This window comes from Acomys russatus, chromosome 28, assembly GCF_903995435.1.
Source record: "Acomys russatus chromosome 28, mAcoRus1.1, whole genome shotgun sequence".
NCBI lineage: Eukaryota > Metazoa > Chordata > Mammalia > Rodentia > Muridae > Acomys > Acomys russatus.
Genome location: NC_067164.1, coordinates 38,500,496 through 38,520,848, shown reverse-complemented (window position 1 = coordinate 38,520,848; position 20,353 = coordinate 38,500,496). Strand labels below are relative to the sequence as shown.

At 45.1% G+C, this 20,353-nt stretch overlaps 1 protein-coding gene across 3 annotated transcripts in view; it reads left to right on the top strand.

The window, feature by feature from the left end:
- Positions 1-20,353, top strand: part of Mapk10 (mitogen-activated protein kinase 10) — a 254,254-nt gene that overhangs the window by 221,094 nt on the left and 12,807 nt on the right. For all 3 annotated transcript variants that reach the window (XM_051170140.1, XM_051170141.1, XM_051170142.1), the window contains one exon: positions 18,695-18,758. In XM_051170140.1, coding sequence (XP_051026097.1) covers positions 18,695-18,758 — 64 coding nt within the window. The remainder of the gene's footprint in view (positions 1-18,694; positions 18,759-20,353) is intronic.

Genomic DNA, 20,353 nt, shown 5'->3' with positions numbered 1-20,353 from the left:
AGAGAGAGAGAGAGAGAGAGAGAGAGAGAGAGAGAGAGAGAGAGAGAGAGAGAGAGAACCTTCAGGGCACTGAACACTACCAAGTATAGGAACCTTATTGAGGGTTTCTGTTGGTCTTGCACATTAAAGTGTGTGGGAGGCATAAAGATGAAGAGCAGAGGCGTGCTCTGTCACCAGTGACGTCAGAATGGAAAAGTATCGTCACAGTGAGGCCAGTTAACCTGAACGGGATCAGAAGACATTTCTTGATTCCTCAAGTGCTAGAAGCACAAGGCTGGGTTTGTGTTGGGGTCAGGCTTTAAGGCAGCGGTGGTGAGTCACAGTGCAGAGGGTGGGTGCTGCTGTCTCAGAAAGCCCCTGGGGAAGTCATGATGGTTACACTCTTACTCTGGGGATCTGGGCATGAGGCCTGGTTGAGCCAGCCAGGCGTCTTGGAATTCTCCAGTTTATTACCCCTAGGCACTTGAGTGCTGGGCACTGTCTCAGTCGGGTATAGGTCCTTGAGGTTGGGAGTTTTCCAAGTGTTGGTGGGCAGAAGATAGGCGAGTGACAAACAGACCAACTCAGGAGACTTACAAAATGAAACACACAAAAGGATAAATACAAGTTCCCGACATTGCCCTAGGTAGGCTTCGCTTGTCAATATCTAATATCTGCTGAGGAGAGTCTCATAGCTGAGGGTTATCTATGTTCTGTGCTCATTGCTTGCTAGTGCATGATTCCCAGGTGAGAGAAGGACCTTTAATCCTTCACTCACACATGCCCCTCACACATGTCAGTCATCTGCACACTGCAGTGAAAATCCTCTGACCCTCAGCCAGTCATGTGTCAATCACGGCAGTGTAACAAGCAGGCTGTCTCTAGCTGTGACTCGTAAACAGCTACTTGACTGTAGGTATTAAACAGCAATGTGTTAAGATTTTAGAAGCTGAAATGTCCGTATAATTGCTAAATAGTCAAGCAGTCCTAAGGTTGTCTGCCAAGGACTAGATGGATAGCTTTAAGACTCACCTATTGTTAACTGTCCACGTGCATAGTGGATTCAGACAAAGTCCAAATCGTTGAGATGGCAGTAGGAAATTATTCTCACTCATCTTTTTGCTTGCTTTTACACTCTACTTTCACAGTAAAAGCTAAGATGATTTTATTATGAACATCATATTTCTTGCAGCATCAAAACTACTTGATGAGTGAGTTAATTTATGTATGGCTTCTACATTTACTTACTGTGGCTCTGCCCATCGTCCTCTACTGAATTCTCTTGAGGGCACAACAAATTCTATAACATTATAAACAACAGTCTCTTAAATACATACAATAGTAAACATCTTCGGCATATCCTGTTGGACTCAATGTGCATAAACTTAGGACTGGCCAGCAAAATCTGAGCCCCAGAAAAAGGAGTCAGCACATTTAACATTCAGGCAACCCCTCAGCACTCCTTCCTTCTTGGAGATAAGCCGCTGGATGAAATATGCATAAGCTCTCCTCATGTAGTTTGTGGTCTTTCCCTTAAACCAGTGAGTCTGAGTTTAGAGCTGAGTGTTAAAACACCAAGTGTCTGGGAGGAGGTGATCTGAATGAGTTACAAATGCAAACAGCTCTCTGTAGAAAGCATCTCTCCCACTGGGAGGAAGGAAGTGAAGGCTGCATGATTGGCATTTCCCCTGGTGCGCAAAATCAGAAGGCGAAAGCCTGCCTTTAAGATGGTTTCTGATATCCTTCCTCTGTGTGCCACCAGGTCTCCCCCTCGAGGGGACATGGTCAAATATGAGGCACCAGAGTACCTGTGAAAGTCGTACCCCACTCTCCACTCAACTGTGGAGAATGTCTTGTCCATTGGCTAGATCTGGGTACCAAGAAGAGACTTGATACCCTATATGAGCATATAAAGGGGGAGGAGGTCCCCCTCAGGCACAGTCATAGGGAAGGGGAGTAGGGGGAAAATGGGAGGGAGGGAAGAATGGAAGGATACAAGGGATGGGATTACCATTGAGATGTAAGAAGAATTAAAAAAAAAAAAAAAAAAAGATGGTTTCTGAATGATTGGTCCACGCGAAACTCAGAAGATTACCCTTCCTGTTTGACGGTTCCTGCCTCAGAACGCAGGCAGACACTTAAAATAGTAGTGAATACCATTCGTATTTTCTCTGCGCGCCTGAGAAGAAAGCAATTGCATCTGAAGTTTATCACACAGAGTTTACTAGCAACTCTCCAACAACAATGAAATATTCAGTAAACATAAACCACAGGCCTTAGGCTCTTTAAGGGTTGCCTGGATACGTTTCACAAATTTTATTATAGAAAAAAAATTCTCAGTTTACTAACATAAAAAAGAAAACTAATTTCTGTTTATGTTGGCAGAAAATGCCTTAAAATTTTTACTAGAAGACTTCCCAGTGTCTCTCTCTGAGTATGACCTTGGGTAATGTCTTAGGGTTTTTCTGTTGCTTTAATGAAACATCATGACCACATCGACACTGATGTTCATCACCAAAATATGTCAGGACAGGATCCTGGAGGCAGACGCTGGTGCAGAGGCCATGGAGGGGCGCTGCTTACTGGCTTGATCTCCATGGTTTGCTCAGCTTGCTTTCTTATAGACCCAGGGCGCCAGCCCAGGGATGGCCCCACCCACCATGAGCTGGGCCCTCCCCTTTCGATCACTAATTTAGACAATGGCCCACAGCTGGATCTGATAGAGACCTCATCTCCGCTGTGGTTCCGTCCTATCAGATTACTCTAGCTTGTGTTGAGCTGACATAAGATCAGCCAGCACAACTGACCCCTTGTCAACTTGACACACAAAGACATCACTATGAAGCCACAACCTTGTCTTGCTTATTGTCCCCAACATTACACATTAAGAACATAAGTAACATTGAAAGTCCCACAGTTTTTACCAACTCAAATACATTAAAATTTCAGTCTTTTTAAAATACCCCAATATCATCTCTAAAATTCCAAAATTTGAAAATCAGTCTGTGTCCCAGTGTGGGTGCTGGTCACAGGCGGCCTTCTGTTTAGAAGACAGACAAAGCACTGCTGAGGGCTCAGCAAGGCAAGGCATTTTTATTTTCTTCTCTCTTTGTGGCATCACTTAAATTCTGGTTTTCAGACTAAATGTTCCTAAGAACTCTCTTAAGTATTATTTGTCCTGATCTCAGGAAGCTTGTGAACTGGCTGTGTTTCTCTCAGCTGTTCCCGCCATCTGTCCCCACACAAGGCCCACCTCCTGTGCTTTCTCATCACAAAGGTACAACATGGTATGAAGAACCCAGAGCAGTGACATGGCAAGATTATTTGAGAACTTAGTTCGGCGCCATCTGCCTGTCATGGAAGACCCTTTTAGTGCGGGGTTGAACCCTATGTAGTTAGAATGCATCCGCATTCGGGACGAAGTGGGGAGAAACCTGAGCTATAACGAATGTGAACTGAATTCCATGTTTAATTATAGAAAGAGTACTTCATAGCTTGTAGAAGTTAAGGCAATGCCTGTGGTTCCTAATATTTGCCGTTTGCAGATTTAAAAAAATTTTTTCCATCGGTTCAATGCTGATGTATCATCCTTTTAGCAGCAAAATGTGAGCAATTTACTAACTGCCTTTTAGAGCGACTATAACCTCAGCACATGCTGTCTTCCCAGGGTCTGGTTGTTAGAGGGAAGGTGTCTTGGAGTCACGTTCTGATTGTTTTGATGCTCTGCACGATAGTGCCCGGCTTGTCACTATGTCTGCTGTAGGTGGACGCAGCCGCCTCCTCTCAGGGCCTCCTTACCCTCCATGAAAAGAGTGTGCGCTTAAGACTTAGCTAGGCCATCCCTAATTTTAGAAAATTCTTCCACTAAAGAGAAAGATTCATCTAGACTTCCGTCTATGGACATATATAGAATCTGCAGAACAAGGCAAACACTGACACGGGTGAGAGGTTCGTTCTCGAAGGCAGCCCTGAATTGTATACAAAACTGCACATGCTAAGGGTCCACCCTAGGGTTTCTCGCAAGGCCCACATAGTTGTCATTTGTAAGCGCTGGATTGAAGGGACACATTAGCTTTCTCCCAAGATGAGTGCTTATCTGTAGAAACCCTGGGCAGTTTTGCTACGTGACGCATTTTCATTGACTCTTCACTCTCAGATTCAATGCAGTTTTGCTGAATGATGAAATTTTTAATATGATAACTTTCGTTTAAAAATATCTGTGTATACATTCCTATCCTATGGCATACCCCATGACAAACACTCACTGCATCCCATGCCCACTAATCATGTCAAGCCTGTACCACACAGATCTGGGAGAGGTCCCTGTCCTTAGGAGTGCACAGTCCAGCACTGAGCTCTCTTACTGTGCAATGGTTCCTTGGATGAACTGAGGGTCTTTGAAAGTCACTCTGAGGTCAAATGGGTGTGCTCATGTGCCTATGGATTTCCGGGCTTACAGTTTATATACTTCACAAAATTTCTGGAGTGACTTTACCCCAAATGTAGTTATTTATTTTATTTATTTAGTTTTATTTCTGACATGCAGGGGGTCAAACATGGGGCCTTTTCTACGCTAGGGAGGAACTTTGCCACTGAGATGAGCCCCCAGACCCCAGATTTAGTTCTGGGGAAACAGCAAAGTATTGACCAAATAGAGAAAGTTTATTTTAGGGCACTTCAAAAGTGCTGATAATTCACTGTTAGTCCAGGCATAACCAGGACAGTTGCATACTTTTGTAAAACTACCTTATTCTCCTGATATAAATACATTTGTATTAAAAGTCACTTTCCTCTGTGAAGGTCTCACCATTTTAAGAAGTAGAATGAAGTGTGGAAGTAACTGTTACAGACACGACACTGGGCTTTCAGCTTTCACTGCTGTGGCTTCCTAAAACACTGGTGTTGCTGTTAATTTAAAAGTATGGCCTAATAACGTTTATTATTATCAGGCTTATAATTATTATGATGCTATTAATCTGACATGCTTTTGCAATCAATAAAGACACAGGCACCAGATAGATTTTGGAATAGATGTATTTCACCTGAGGCCTAGCCTCCACCCCATGCCATCTGAGTCTAATAATTTATACTGGGCTACCTCCCATCCACAACCCCACAATTCTTGCTAATGTTGTTTGTGTGGGCTCCTTCTTTCCTTGTGGAACCTCAGAGTCCCCCCTCTGGGCCCACGTGACTCTTTCCTAAGCCATGGTGAGCCTCTTCCTTCTTCCTCCTCCAGTACTTGCCCTCCTTCCTCCTGAGACCCTTCTCTTCCCACAGCCTGTGAACTTTGGCCACCTCTACCCAATTCTGCCCTGCCCAGGTTTAGGCCTTTTAATCGGCCAATATGGAATAATTTCATAGGCAAGGTCACAAGCATTATGTTGAGATGTGTGAGTGTCTGTTCGTAAGCGACAGCAAGCAGACCTCAGGGGGGAAAACAGTTAGCAATCAAATAAAAGCACCACACCATGCTCCAACACACTAGATCTCTCTCTCTCTCTCTCTCTCTCTCTCTCTCTCTCTCTCTCTCTCTCTCTCTCTCTCTCTCTCTGCCTGTATGCTCTAGGCAATTTTTACATGGTCTTTTTCTAAGAAATAGAAATCGACAGTCACTGCCTATTAATCAAGAAGCTATCTCTGTTGCTGGCTAGTGTCTCAGAGTTAAGTTGACAGCTGGCTTCATGGCCATTGTAGAATGGATGGCATGGCTTTCAGGGGAGTGGCAGGTTCAGCCTTCCTCAAGTCTTGCCGCCAGGTTGTTTCCTCTGCATAATGCCCTACATCCTTTGTAGGGTCTATTTTCCCTTGTCAGGTTCACCCCAGTGATTTCTGTTTGTTTCTGGCCCCTAAGGTATTGACCATATAGAGTGTTGCAACAGAAGCGTGGAATAAACAAACACATGACAAAACTTCCCATAAGGCTAAGTTTGTTTTGCCAGGCAGCAGACACCACAGGGTTAATCTACCAACCTAGTCATGCTCTTCAGGATGAGATAAAATGGGACATTATATGCTAGGAGGGATTGATTAGACAATAGAAACTCCAATGATGCTGAAAAACAGTGTGTGTGACCAAATGAAAACAGACGGTTATAAACACCAGGGGATGTTTGTGTTGACCCCTTAAGCATCAAATGAAAGCTATGACGTCAGAATGCCCACAGAACTGCAGAAGTCTGTAGCCTGGAGGTGTGCAGTTGAGAAGACTCAGTAAGAGGGAGGCTGGAGCGCTAAGTCCTGCTAACCTGCAGAGTCAGGAAAAAGGCTGAAGAGGGGTGTTTTTTCCATGTGTGGAGCCATAGCTTAGGCCCTGGGGCATCTGTTAGAAGTGAGAAGGTAGGATGGATTCATCCAACAATGAGGCAGAACACTGAAAAGGTTACACTTCCTTTTACAAGTCTATTAAAAGTTGATGGTCTTTCACAGAGTGTGCACTATAATAAAATTATTATGTTCTTTTTTAATAGCAAGGCAGTCATAGGAATGATAAAAATCTCTCCCATAATGTGCTTCAGGCTTAATATGAGACTCCCAGGGTCCTTTATGAAATATCAGGCCACGGTTTCTCATGAAAAGGCGTGGGACTCATTGTCCACAAAGGTACATTTTATCCCCAAAGGCTTCCTCAACCCCCCCTCTGTGCGTTACTCCAGGAAAGTGTGATTTGCTCTGTGTTCATGTGCACTGTGAAAACAACCCCTCCTGTGCCTCTTTATAAAAGGGGGGACACAATAGGTGTGCCTCAGGAAGAGCTCTGGGAGGTGTCTTCCTTATCATGTGAGGTGCTTTGCACCGGATTGTGTGGCTAGCCACTTTGGTGTCTTTGCTCTGTGACACCTGTGGTAGAGTGCGGTTTTCTCCGTGCAGCCATCAGCCACACTTCTCTATCTGAGGCTTGCCGCGGCTCCTTGCAGTTGCTGTGCGATCACAAATCAGATCCATTTCTGGCTGGAATTCATACAAAGCCCTCCACAGAACATTTTAAAACCACGAGTAGCTTCCCTGCACGTGAAAGGCTTAGCTATAGTTTAAACTAAGAACATGGTTTGTCATGAGTTACTTTTTAAAATGCTTGCACATACCCAGGCTTTCCCCAATCCAAGGCGATCTAGGCATGGGGGGAGAGCTAAGGAGCATAGAGTAGGAAATTACACTTCTAATGCAGGGAGAGGGTAAAATACCACAGAAACCTCACAGGGCAAACAAGGAGAAGACCTGGGCTCAGGTCACATGACACCTATTAGTCACAGACACCCTGAGGTTTGTATTACATTTTAATTATTATGCACTGCCAGTAGTGGGTGATATTTCTATTAACAAAATGAGAAGCGTGGTGCTGCTCAGAGGCTTATAGTGTAGCTGTTGTGTATCTTGTATAGGTAACTACTGTATGTGATGTGTAGGTAACTACTACCTATGTAACCATTGTCTGTAGTTACATCCATGAGGGCTTATAACCACCCCGGCGGCATCAATGGAAAGGGAAGCAGAAGCACTGCAGAAGGGAGTAAAGGAAGGGCACACAGGGGACACTGATGAGCTGACCACTGACATGGTGCAAGCCAGGGGAGGTGACAGATGCGCTGGACACTTAGCGACCAGGGCAGGTCCTTCATAAGGCCGCCGAGCAACTGTGGCGATTTTAACCGGGGATTGAAATAACGGGGTTTATGTTTAAGCAAGTCATTTTCATTCCGATTTTACAGTGATTATTAGCAGAAGGACCAGTATAAAAGCTAGGAAAGTGGTTGGTAAAAGAGATAGTGGAAAATGGACTTTAGCACACTAGGGACGCAGGAAGGACGGGATTCAGAGCTTCACCGTGATGCTCATCACTAATCTCTGCTCAAGAAATCTCCTGTCTAATAAAGTTTTAAGGGAAATGTGTGAACGTGCTCAATTAACTTTGAAAAGGTGTGATGCGATTAGAGAGTCACTTTTATGGGTGTAATTAAATATTTTAGACCCAGCTGTTTTAATCCATAAAACATAAGGGGAAGGAAAATGGCTTTTATTTCTGCCATGATAATTAAGAAGCCTACGTGGAGTTGATTTCTTTCTAAATTAGCCCTTCGACTATCTCACGACCGAGCGAAATGGCATGGCTTGAAGAAAATCCACCGGAGATGAAATACAAGTTTTGAAAGGAGAAGAGGAACATGGGTAATGCTGTGTATTAGATTGCAGTTTGTTGATTGAGTTTGTTTTTCTCGAGGCTCAGCCCCCGGCCCCTTACTGTGATCCACTTACTGGTCCATATTTAAGTGAGAATTTTTAGCAGGACCCAGAGGGCACTGGCTTCTAGTGGGCACATTATCAACCAGAAATCATGCCCACTTCAGGTGGTTCTGTGCTGCCCTAACCTCTAGCCGCCGCAGCTTCCTTTTAGATGTCACATACCTTACCAGATCATTCTGACAGCAATATGAAGATAAATTTTTTATTGTAATCTTTTATTATCATCTGTGTGCTGTCCTTCATCTGAGTGCCACTAGGCCTCCCCATCCAGAGGACGTGGTCAAATATGGGGCACCAGAGTTCGTGTGAAAGTCATACCCCACTCTCCACTCAACTGTGGAGAATGTCCTGTCCATTGGTTAGATCTGTATAGGGGTTTGAAGTTTATTGCACGTATTGTCCTTGGCTGGTGCCATAGTTTTAGCAGGACCCCCTGGGCCCAGATCAGCCTGCTTTCTTATAGAAGCCAGAATCACTAGCCCAGAAGTGTTACCACTCCAAATGGGTTGGGCCCCTTCCCATCAATTGCTAATTAAAAAAACACCCTACAGCTGGATCTTCTGGAGTCAGTTTCCCAACCAAGGCTCCCTCCACTCCCAATAACTGTGGCTGGTGTCTAGTTGACATACTCCTAGCCATCTTAGTAGGTAGGCAGGCATTTTCAAGCTGTAAACTTCAGGGAGGGGAAGCTGGTTATTGTAGACACTGGTCAGTTGTTTGCACTTGGACTAGTAAGGAAGGCTTTGCTGTCCTGCGGAGCCTCACCTGGGGAAGGCTTTGCGGTTCCCACGGGGCTGAGGCATTCCGTGTCCTTGACATGGCCACGTTGGTGCCAACACTACACGTTCACTCAGACTTTCCCTCACTCAGGGCTTCCTCTCCCCCTGCAGCTAATCCTATATACAGAATTAAAAACCAACACGCTGGAGAAATAGGGCTGACCATTTGGGAGTTGTTCAAGTATTTAAAACACAGTTTGGATCTCAGTAGTCAGATAAGAAATATTTGTTGAAGTGAATAGTTTTGATAACTGTAAGGCCAGAGGCTTGTGGATCTTAACAGATGTTGAGCCTCAACAAAAATTTTGTGGCTGAAACGTACACAAGTAAAGCTGGGCTCTCGTTGTATGTTCAATACCTGGAATGTTGAACCAGCACCACTGACTTAGTTTTGCTAATTGACAGGCTTTTCCCCCCCAAGTTCGAATGTATCTGTCCTGAGCACAGTAATTGTTCCCACTTGTTGAATTCTACATGATGTCCAGAGCTACACACCAGGGAAGAAAGCTAAACAGAGGGACCACCATTTTCCTCTGTTATTTGCACCATAGGACACTGAGGAGCAGTATGTGTTGAGTGACACACAGTTCAGATTTTTAATGCGATATAATGGAGTTGCACACAAAAACACCCAGTTTAGCAGTGTGTGTTAGAGGAGGCTCCTTGGAGGGACTGATCTCTAAATAGGATAAGGGAGGGGTTGAGAAGACAGGCAGAATTCAGGGCATGTACACTCATTTCAAGATTTAAAAAAAAAGGGGGGGGGGAAGGTTGGAAGAATTCATGTTAACTGGGTGAAGAAAGGTGAGGAAGTAGGTTGGGTTTGGAAGCAGGAACCAGAAAAGGAAGTGCTGTTGTTGTGGACCCTACAACCTCTCCCAGGTGAAAAGGAAGCATTGCTCAGGAAGCTGGAAAAGCTTGTTGTATTATAAACTTCCAGCAAGTCAGTCTCTTTCCAAAGCAGAATGTCGGTAGAGGAGAGACAGGTGGAAGGCAAGAAGACAGAGCTGTGGTAACAGATCAGAAGCAATGAAACTGAGGGTGGACATAGGAAGGCAAGTCAGAAGATGCTTACAAACTCACCGTGTGTCTTAGTTACTTTCCTCTAGCCGAGATAAAACACCAAGGGAGCGAGGTGTGGTGGCGCACGCCTTTAATCCTAGTACTAGGGAGGCAGAGGCAGGTGGACCTCTAAGTTTGAGGCCAGCCTGAGCTACATATAGGGTGAGTTCCGAGGCAGCCAGAGCTGTCTGAAAAACACTGCCTCTAAAAGCCAGACTAACCAAACCAAACCAACCTAACCCAACCTGAACCAAGACCCCAAGGCAACTTTACAGAAGAAAGAGCTTATTGAGGCTTACAGATCTGGAGGGAGCAGTGTTCGTCAACAGCGTGCTGGGAAGCATAGCAGCTGGCAGGCATGGCTCTGGAGCAGTGGCTGGGGGCTCAATTCTGGACCCACAAACAGGGAGCAGGGATCATACTGGAGGTGGCAAGAGTCCTTTGATCCCTCATAACTCACCCCTGCCGACACGTCTTCTCCAATAAAAGGCTGTATCCCCCTCGTCTTTCCCCTCCCCTCCCCCTCCCCCCACCAATCTTTCCCAAATAGTTGTACCAGCTGGGGACCAAGTATTCAAGCGTGACTCTATGAGGGCCATCCTCCTTCAAACCACCAACTCTGTGATTCTGTGGCACAGCAGAGCGCCAGGACCCTGTGCCCACCTCTTACTCAGTAGGAAAACAAGTTCTGCCCTTTGCCTATGTAATGGGACTCTTCGAGTCTGAACTCTGTGTAATAACCCACATGAATTATAAACAATTAAATTGAAATTCACGGGGCAGGAATTCCAGAATGGTTAACATGTAGCAGTTGCTTCATCTGTCTGTGTGACTTGAACGAAGAGCAGGCTGGTGGTGTGGGCAAGTGTGGGTGGTGGTACAAGAACCAGCACCATTCCAGGAAAAGAAACGAGAAAACTTTAATGGAACAGGAAAGATGATCTCCATTTCTAAGACGTGGTAAACCTTTTTTTTTTTTTTTTTTTTGGGCGGGGGAGTTTCGAGACAGGGTCTCTGTGTAGCCTTGGCTGTCCTGGGCTCGCTTTGTAGACCAGGCTGGCCTTGAACTCATTTTTTGATAGTAAAATCTCATAAATTTCTAAGCCGACTCTGGGAAAACTACAGAATGAAAAGTAGGGAGAGCAGAGCTTGGCTCCACCCAAACTTGTAAAGTGTTGTCTCGTGAAGCTGTCTAATTACACTCAGTTTACACAATATTTAAAATGCACCTTGCCAGTGTCTGGAGGGTGCCCTGGTCACTCAGTGCTGTGACATCCCCTAGCAGTGAATATTTGTTTTTCTTCTGCATGTAACCCTTTATGAGATGCAGTGTCCCTCCAGGGGCCTTCTCAACAGAAGTTTTCTGGTGTATCTGGCAGTGAGCATGTAGAATTAGTTTTCTCTTTAGTAAAGCAAGGCGTAAAATTATTTCGTTGCAAACCAAGTGGCTTGTATAAAGCCATTCGAGCATGCTTGCTGGCTGTAGTGGTCTGAGCCCCACATTAAGTCCACCTCTCCTTTCCGGGAATCTGTGATTGAGTGACTCAGAGGTCCTCTTATCGATCTCCTGTTCAGGGATCCTCTGGACCTTTCAAATGTACCAAAAGCATTTCTGTCTATCAAGGTACGCAGTCCGCTGAAGGTTGCCGTGTGTTTTCCTCAGCATCCCTGTACCTGAAGGAGGCCTGGGCGAAGGGCAGAACTTGGTTTTATTACTGTATAAGAGATGAGAACAGTGTTATGAATCTTAGTTGTGCAATTTTATCATTTGGTGAATTTGTAAGTATTCCTCACTTCAGAGCACTTTCAGAAGACCCTCTGGCCTGGGCTCTGGGCGCTGGGCGCTGGGTGCTGGGCGCTGGGCGCTGGGCTCTGGGCTCTGGGCTCTGGGCGCTGGGCGCTGGGCGCTGGGCTCTGGGTGCTGGGCGCTGGGCGCTGGGCGCTGGGCTCTGGGCTCTGGGCGCTGGGCTCTGGGCTCTGGGCTCTGGGCGCTGGGCTCTGGGCGCTGGGCTCTGGGCTCTGGGTGCTGGGTGCTGGGCACTGGGCTCTGGGCTCTGGGCTCTGGGCTCTGGGCGCTGGGTGCTGGGCACTGGGCTCTGGGCACTGGGTGCTGGGCACTGGGCTCTGGGCACTGGGCACTGGGCTCTGGGCTCTGGGTGCTGGGTGCTGGGCACTGGGAGCTGGGCTCTGAATGCTGGGCGCTGGACGCTGGGCACTGGGCTCTGGGCTCTGGGCACTGGACGCTGGGCGCTGGGCACTGGGCTCTGGGCTCTGGGCGCTGGGTGCTGGGCACTGGGCGCTGGGCGCTGGGTGCTGGGTGCTGGGCACTGGTGTTTTCCACACTCCCAGATGATCTGAATGCGTGGTCATGACTGGCAAAGCTCGCATAAGAATGATTTGATGAGTGAGGAAACGCCAGTGTTTTCCCCTTGCTGTGCTCTCTTCTCTACAACCATAAGGTGGCAGCAGCATCGTGCAATGACTATGCTGGTGCTCGCCTCAAGTAGGCACAGAACTGGGATTAACAGCATTTGGAGGCCCCATCCAGCTGAAGATAGCATTACCCTTTTCCCATAGCACTCTATGTCAGCTTGCCTAATAAAACTTTATCTAATATGTATTTATTTTGACAAGTTAAGTGGAGAGGAACCATATCATAAACCAGAATTTGTGAAAGGACAAAAATACAAAGGAGTTTATATTCCAATAAATGTGGGTTAAATGTTGCCCCCTCTGATGGCTGCCAGATGTTTGATCTTCCTGTTTCACATGTGCCTGGGTGGAAGGGTTGGCGGAAAGGCTAATGAGACACTCACTGTGTGATACTCAGCTTGTTGCAAATGCTCACAGGGTAATGAAGATATGGAGGAGAAAATGATGATAGAGTCAGTTACAGAAAGCCCAAAGAAGCCAGGTGCCATGGTGCATGCCTGTAATCCCAGCACTCGGGAGGCAGAGGCAGGCGGATCTTTTGTGAGTTCAAGGCCAGCCTGGTCTACAAAGAGAGTCCAGGACAGCTGAGGCTACACAGAGAAATCCTGTCTCAAAAAAACCAAATAAACACACAACCAAACAAATGAACCACAAAAATAAAACTCCCTGAAATTTTGTTTGTTTGTTTTTTTACATTTTTTTATAGCCAAATGTCCAATGTCTGTGCTTTTGTAAAATTAGTGATTTATTTCAGTTTTTGGAGATTTGTTTTATAGGAAGAATATTTTTAAAATGTGGTATTAGCTGGAGGAGGGGATGAAAACATGGAAGCACATGTGATTTACTGCTGCCTATGACTTAATGTGCCTATTTTTTTTCTGACCACGAAGAGAAATTTAAAAATGTTTTGTCCACTATAAATTTCAACCGTCCTTCAAGTGTCAATCTTGTACGAATAAATTACATTTACAGTTAGATACTTCCTTGAATATGTTGGGCAATCTAATTCTGTATTTAAGATGCCTTTCATGATTAAAATCTCTTAATAAGACATTCATTTTTGGCAATAATCAGACTAACCAAGCTTAGTAAGAGAACAGGCAAAGCATGTTTCAGTTTAGTAGGATGTTATTTACTTTGAGTTAACCCTTGAGTTAATATAGAATGCGCACACCAGATCATGGTGCTATAAATCTCCCATTGACGTGCTCCGAAAGACAGGAGTACAGAGAGACGGAGAAGCCGGATGAGGAGAGGAGGCAGAAGGTGAGCACCAAGGGGTAGACGGTCGCTGTGCGGGTCAGAACGTGACCAGAACAGAATAAAATGTCAACCCAAAGCTCCCAAAATAAATAAAAGGGACAACTTCATTCAGCTTGGGTTTCCTTTTTTAAACATATATTTTATTAATTTATTCATATTACATCTCAATGGTTATCCCATCCCTTGTATCCTCTCATTCCTCCCTCCCTCCCATTTTCCCCTTATTCCCCTCCCCTATGACTGTGACTGAGGGGGACCTCCTCCCCTGTATATGCTCATAGGGTATCAAGTCTCTTCTTGGTAGCCTGCTGTCCTTCCTCTGAGTGCCACCAGGTCTCCCCCTCCAGGGGACGTGGTCACACATGGGGCATCAGAGTCAATGGACAGGACAGCTTGGGTTTTCTTGTTCCTGTTTCTCATCTGGTCGGCGAGTCAGTGTACAAGTATGGATGTTCAAGATTCTTTGGCAGAAAGCATTTAGGAGTCTTAAGTGTTGACTGGTCTATGACAATTTCCAGATATAGTCAGTCACACATGTGAGCCAACAGACCGTTGGAGCAGATGGAGTCACAGGCTCAAAGTTGTCTTTAATTAAAATATTTTCTAAGTGTTAAGTTATCCAATTTAGTATTTCTGAGATTCACTCACATCTGTACTTTACTGCGAGAAACTGTTAAGTTTATCCGTAGCTTTGTCCTAATTATCTTTCTGATCATGAAAGAAGTTGAGTTTTTTTTTCCTCTTTGCATTTCTGCATTTTTTTGGTTGCAGATTGACTCTCGGTGACATAGATACTCAACAAAGTGTCTTCTGTAACTTACATGGAGCTTCAAGCAGTGTTATCTAGAAGACTAAGGGTAAAATGGACTGACACACGGAGCTCATGAGAAACGTTTTAATTAAATATATGGCGTACAATTAGGAGAAAACTACAGCTTGTAGTGATCAAGTAGAGGAAGAAAAGTTAGTGTTTAGGAAGAGTTCCCTTTGTTAAGAAGTGGGCCTCTCCAGCAAGCACACCACAGAAGGACAGCTGGTGCTGTACCCCTCAACCCGTGATGTGTGTGGAGACCCGCACTTTTCTACACAACGTCTTCCAAGAGTCAAATCTTACATTCTTAAAAAAAGGTTTATTTTTATTCCTGTGGGTATCTGTGTCTGTGTGAATGCTGGGCGTGTGTTTGTGGCTGTCTACCGACCCCAGAGAGGTGGAGTAGCAGGTGATTTGTGAGCCACCTGGTGTCGTGGTGGGGACTGAACTTGATGCCTTTGAAAGAGCAAGAACCTCTGATTCAGCCATCTCTCCAACCCTGAGTTTTACGTGCTGAAAAGTTGAAAACTTGGAAGAAAATGCTGACATGTCATCTTGAAGAAGCAAAACTTATAGCTGCAGCAGCTTAATCCTGAGTTGTGGGAAAAACAACAAAATGCAAATAATTTATCCTTAATTTGTCATGCAGTTATTTGCTTCAGATCTCCAACATGGCTTCTGCAGCGTCCAGTTCATCCCCCAGTGCATCACGCTCAACAGAGTGAAGGGACGGAAGTTTACTAGTGACTAAGAAGGCAGTGAGCTGACATGGTCATCACAGTGACAATGTGTGCTCTTTTAAAATATGATTTATTTTAGAAGAGACTCCATTCAGTCTGGATAATTCTTTACATTTGGATCCTAATAGAAATTATGTCATTAACTAGTCATGTAACCTTACGTTGTATTTTTGACATTTTATTGTAGTTTCTTGAGCCTGTGGATTGTTGAGGTGTATATATAGGCAGCCTAGAAAAGTATGGCTTCTCAGGAAGTAAAGGTGCTTTGTCCTCGAAAGATAATAACGCTCTCTGTTCATTAACCTCCCGAGGGGAATTGAAAGTGCGTGTGCGACAACTCCACCTGTATGTTTTCCCTTGTCCCACCTGTTCCCTTTCCTTTCTGTCAAATACAGCATCAATATTGGTGCTGAAGAGATTTCATTATATTTTCAAACATTTTAGATGCTGTCTCATATTTAATAAGATCCTTCTGCTCACAGTAGCGGTTTTGAAGAATGGAAAACTCTAGGCGTGAGCTCATTGAGTCTGGCACTCAAACTTTTCAATTTTGAAGCCTCATTTTTTAAAGCACAGTTTGGCACATGTGTATCAGTCTTATTTTCTTGTCTCATTGATAGGATAAAATAATCTGACAGAAGCCACTGAGCTGGTTATTTTGGCTTCTAGTTCAAGGGTGACAGAAGGAGCCTGGAGAAGCCTGTGACATATGCACCCTCAGCAACAGGAATCAGTGGACACATGCTGACAGTCAGCATTCTTTCTTTATTTGATACAGGCCAGGATCCCCTGCCTGGGGGGATGGCCCTCCGCACAATTAAGATGGGTCTTCTTGCTCAAATAATTCTCTACAGACATGTAAAGATGCCCGTCACTCCAGGTGATACTACATCCTGTCAGGGTGACAGTTAACGCCAACATCATGCAGCCTGAGGTTTTTACCGGAGAAGTGAATCTAATGGGTTAATAAAGACATGATGGTATTTACTGATTCACAGTGTAGGTGTGATTCTGTATGACCACCCATGTTTCCTTACCATATCTGTGTGTGTGTGTGTGTGTATGTGTGTGTGTGTGTGTGCATTTTTGCCTACCAGCAATAAACCCTTGCCAGTACTAAGGTGGGGAAAGAGAATAACTCCCTTACCAACCACCAAGCATTCCCTGCTCTAGTGAAGGCAGGGCTGTTACGGAGCAGCACTCGATGACATGTGCTTCCTAAGCACCCGCATAGTGTATGAGCCTGCATGCTGTGACATTCCTGTCCTGAGATTATTGGCCAGGAACTGTTTTATACTGTCATTTAGGTGATGTGCTTATGGGAAGGTACCCTTCCATGTAGGCAACATCTGTTTCCTCTCTTCAAGAAAACCTCAAATCAAAACAAAAATCCAAGCTTTCTTTCTTTCTTTCTTTCTTTCTTTCTTTCTTTCTTTCTTTCTTTTTTCTTTTTCTTTTTTGGTAACAGGATTCATGTGTCAGCATGGTAACCATGAGCACAAAAGTGCTGAAAACATCCCTCTTGATTTATTACAAGCAAAAACGCCTGCCTTAGCCTTTGCTCCTCTTTGTAGTTTGTGCTTAGAGTCTTTGTGCTTAATGCTTCAGACACCAGCAGCACCAGCAGCATCTGCACGCTGAAGCTCCAAGGAAAGCCTCCTAAAAAAAAAAAAAAAAGCTCTGTTGCAGAAAACGACACTCAGTGAACTTTGGCAGGGACTATACTCTTAAGTCATGTTCAGTTTTGGAACTCGAATGGAAAAACTTCGCCTGCGGGAAAGCCAGTCACACAGCATCCTGAGCTCGGTCTCTTGTCAGAGGACTAAGATGGCAGGGAAGCAGCCTCTGAAGGCTTCTGCGCACTCTTGCTGGCATCCTGCGCAGTGTGACCTGACCCAAGGCAGCCTCAGGCATTCTCAGGGAGTGGCGCGGCAGCCAGCCTGCCCCGTGGCAAAAGAGCTCTTCAAATTCAGACTCTGCTTGGCTTAGCTTACTTTAAGGACAATTTCATAAATATTTTTTAAAAATAGCTCCCAATTTAACCCATTTTCTCACTAAATATATGTATTCCTCTTATTTGTAAGTCCTTTACAGTTTGTGGAGGAAGGTCCTTCCGCAGTGAGTCTCATTGCAGTGACTGATTATTACACAGTCAGTGTTTAGGGGTTCTCCTTAGGCCTCTGGGGTGGAGCCCAGGCCTCTCTTGCTTCACTGTCAGTGTGCTGACCACTGAGCAGCACTGTTCTGCAAAGTGTATCCGAATACCAAAAGTAGCAGAGTTGTTAAATCCACTTGCCCCAGCAGCACTCAGGTGTAGGTGAATCTTCCTTATAAGGGCACCTTTCTTCTTTTTCTTTTAAAACCTGTGTTCTCACAGGTGTGAGTTTCCTCTGATTGGGTAAGTCTTTTAGTTTTAGAGTATTGGACAAGAGTGGGTTCTAGGCTTCCTCATCTCATGGTAACTGAACCGCTTGTAACTGTAACTATAATTATAATTATAATCCTGCCTGTGCTGGTCAGTCCCTTTTGCTGTACTTCCTCCACCTTATGATGATGTGCTCGCCCAAGGTTTGCTTGCCTTTCTGTGTCATGTCGCTTAAAGTTGGAGCTCTCTAGCTAATACGGGAGATTTCCCTGAGTCCATATATTAGGAGCAAGAGGTCAGACGGTGCACATGAGAACTGCTGTCCTAGGAAGCCTGTGGATTTGTGGAGACCTGCCTGTCATGTTTGAACTCCATACAAGAAGAGCAACGGAGACTGTCCTTAAGCAGGCTGAGGTCTCTGAGCTCAGAGAGCGCAACCCAAGGGATGCTCAGGGCCTCCAGGTGACCCCCTTCTAAGTGAACTAGAAACTGCTTCTGCCTGGAGGGGAATGGCTGAAGCCATTTCAACGTAGGGCACTAGGGTGTCTATAGCGTGTTACAATGTTTTAAGAAAAATAAAAGGTTAATTTAATCTAAATCCCTCTTTGCAGTGGGAACTCATGCTATGTTTTAGTGAGCAACATAGAGTCTCCTGAACAGGTTGTGGTGTGGGAGAGTTTTGGTACAGGCCCCGAGAGCAGAGAACATTGATTCTGGGTCTTGGAAAGCAGGTGTGCAGTCCAGCCACTTGTCCCTCTGTGGAGATTCTCAAGAGAAAGGCTCTGAGGCTTCAGAGTGTGAGTTCAGCTGTCTCATTAGTGAGCAGTATATGAGTAAGTCTTCCACAAGACTTGGGGGGAAATTTTCACTGTTGAGCTATGATAATCACCCCCAAACTTAATAAGGTTGTGGTCATCACCACGAGGACCAATGAATGGCAAGGCATTTACATGAGTTATGAGGATGTAGCAGTGTTTGGATTGAGCGTCATTAAAAAAAAATGTTTGCTTCTGTCCTGCAGCCTCCTCCTCAGATATATGACAAACAGCTGGATGAACGGGAACACACCATTGAAGAGTGGAAAGGTGAGCGCTGTGCTGGTATGTGCTCCCTGCCTCACCGGAACCCAGAGTACAGAGCATCCTACTTACACTATACATTCTATACGAAGAGAGTATGTGCAGCGTCCTCTCCTGTGTCACTTTATTAAAACGTGACTTTTCAAGGGCTTTCTATGGAGCTAGTGTTCCTGCCTAGTCTATATAAAATCTGAGTTCATTCTCCAGTGATGCAATCAAGAAACAAAATACAGATGGGAAATTAACTATTTTGAAATTTCCTAAATCTTATCTGCATCCCATGTTAATGGAAACATTATATTTGCTTAAAAGTAAAAAGAGTTAATTATGGACACCTTTGTAAAATACTGTTGAAGGGCAAAAATGTTTGTCATGGGGTCAAGCTTCATTTAAATACTTTAAAACTAAATTACTATGTTGGTATTTAAAATTAAAATTAAGTTTGGGGGCTAGACTGATGGATCAGCGGACAGAGTCCTAATCTCATTAATCCCTGAGCCACATGTGGAAGGAAAGAACCCTCTCTAGAAGGTTTCCCCCGACCGCACCTCCCCTCTCCTAAGTAAACAAAATGTAATTTAAAATCAAGTTTGAAATATACTTAATGCTTTAAAAATTAAATATAGTTAACATGGGAATTGATTTGCAAAACCTACAAGGTTGGAGGGTTTAAGTAGAATATATGTGAATGAAAGAGGCTCATCCCTCCCCTGAGTGAAATAAATCCGTGCGCACACCCATCCATGAGCACATCCATCGGTGAGCACAGCAAAACTTCTCCAAACTCATACAGCAGGTTCAGAGTTATACCCAAGCTCAAACGAAATAGAAAAGCGAGTTAAACCTACAAAGAATTGTTGAACACATGTAACTGTAGCTCAGCATCCAGTGGGTGGCCTGGATTCCATGTTTGGTGGGCTGGACCAGGCTCTGCTTCCTTCCTAATGAGAACAGAGGGCCCTTAAGACCAAAGGTCCCTGTTTCTATCTCAGGGGCGGCTTAGAGCAGTCAGGTGGAGGCTTCTCCCCCCCCCCCAACCCCCTTGGGCTAGGCTGGGGTGTGGAAAGTGTTTTTTCCACTGTGTGTTACATACAGTTTAGCTCTTGTAGAATGAGATTATTGGTATCAGTTGGCAGTGGCATTCCAAAAACCAAGGGTCACATACCTTGGTTAAGCTGTTGTGCTAAACAGGGCAGGGAACCGAGTGGGCAGATGCCAGGAGCCAGCCTGAAGGCAGGTCTGGGAAGCGCTTTGCTGGTAGTCAGCACTGAGCTTTTGGAGATGGAGCAGGCTTCAGCAGTCAAGCCCTGGGAGCCCAGCGGTGATTCTCGCCAGGGAGGATGGGAGCCCTTCACCAGAATAAATGGTCATAGTGGAGGAACAGTGTGTGTGTGTGTGTGTGTGTGTGTGTGTGTGTGTGTGTGTGTGAGAGAGAGAGAGAGAGAGAGAGAGAGAGAGAGAGAGAGAGAGAGAGAGAGAGAGAGAGAGACAGGGAATGTGTAGACCTTGGCAGTTGAAGGGGTTTCTGTATTTGATTCACTGGAGTTAGATCTACATGTAACAGCCCTACCATAAGATGGGGTGGGGTGGGGTGGGGTGGG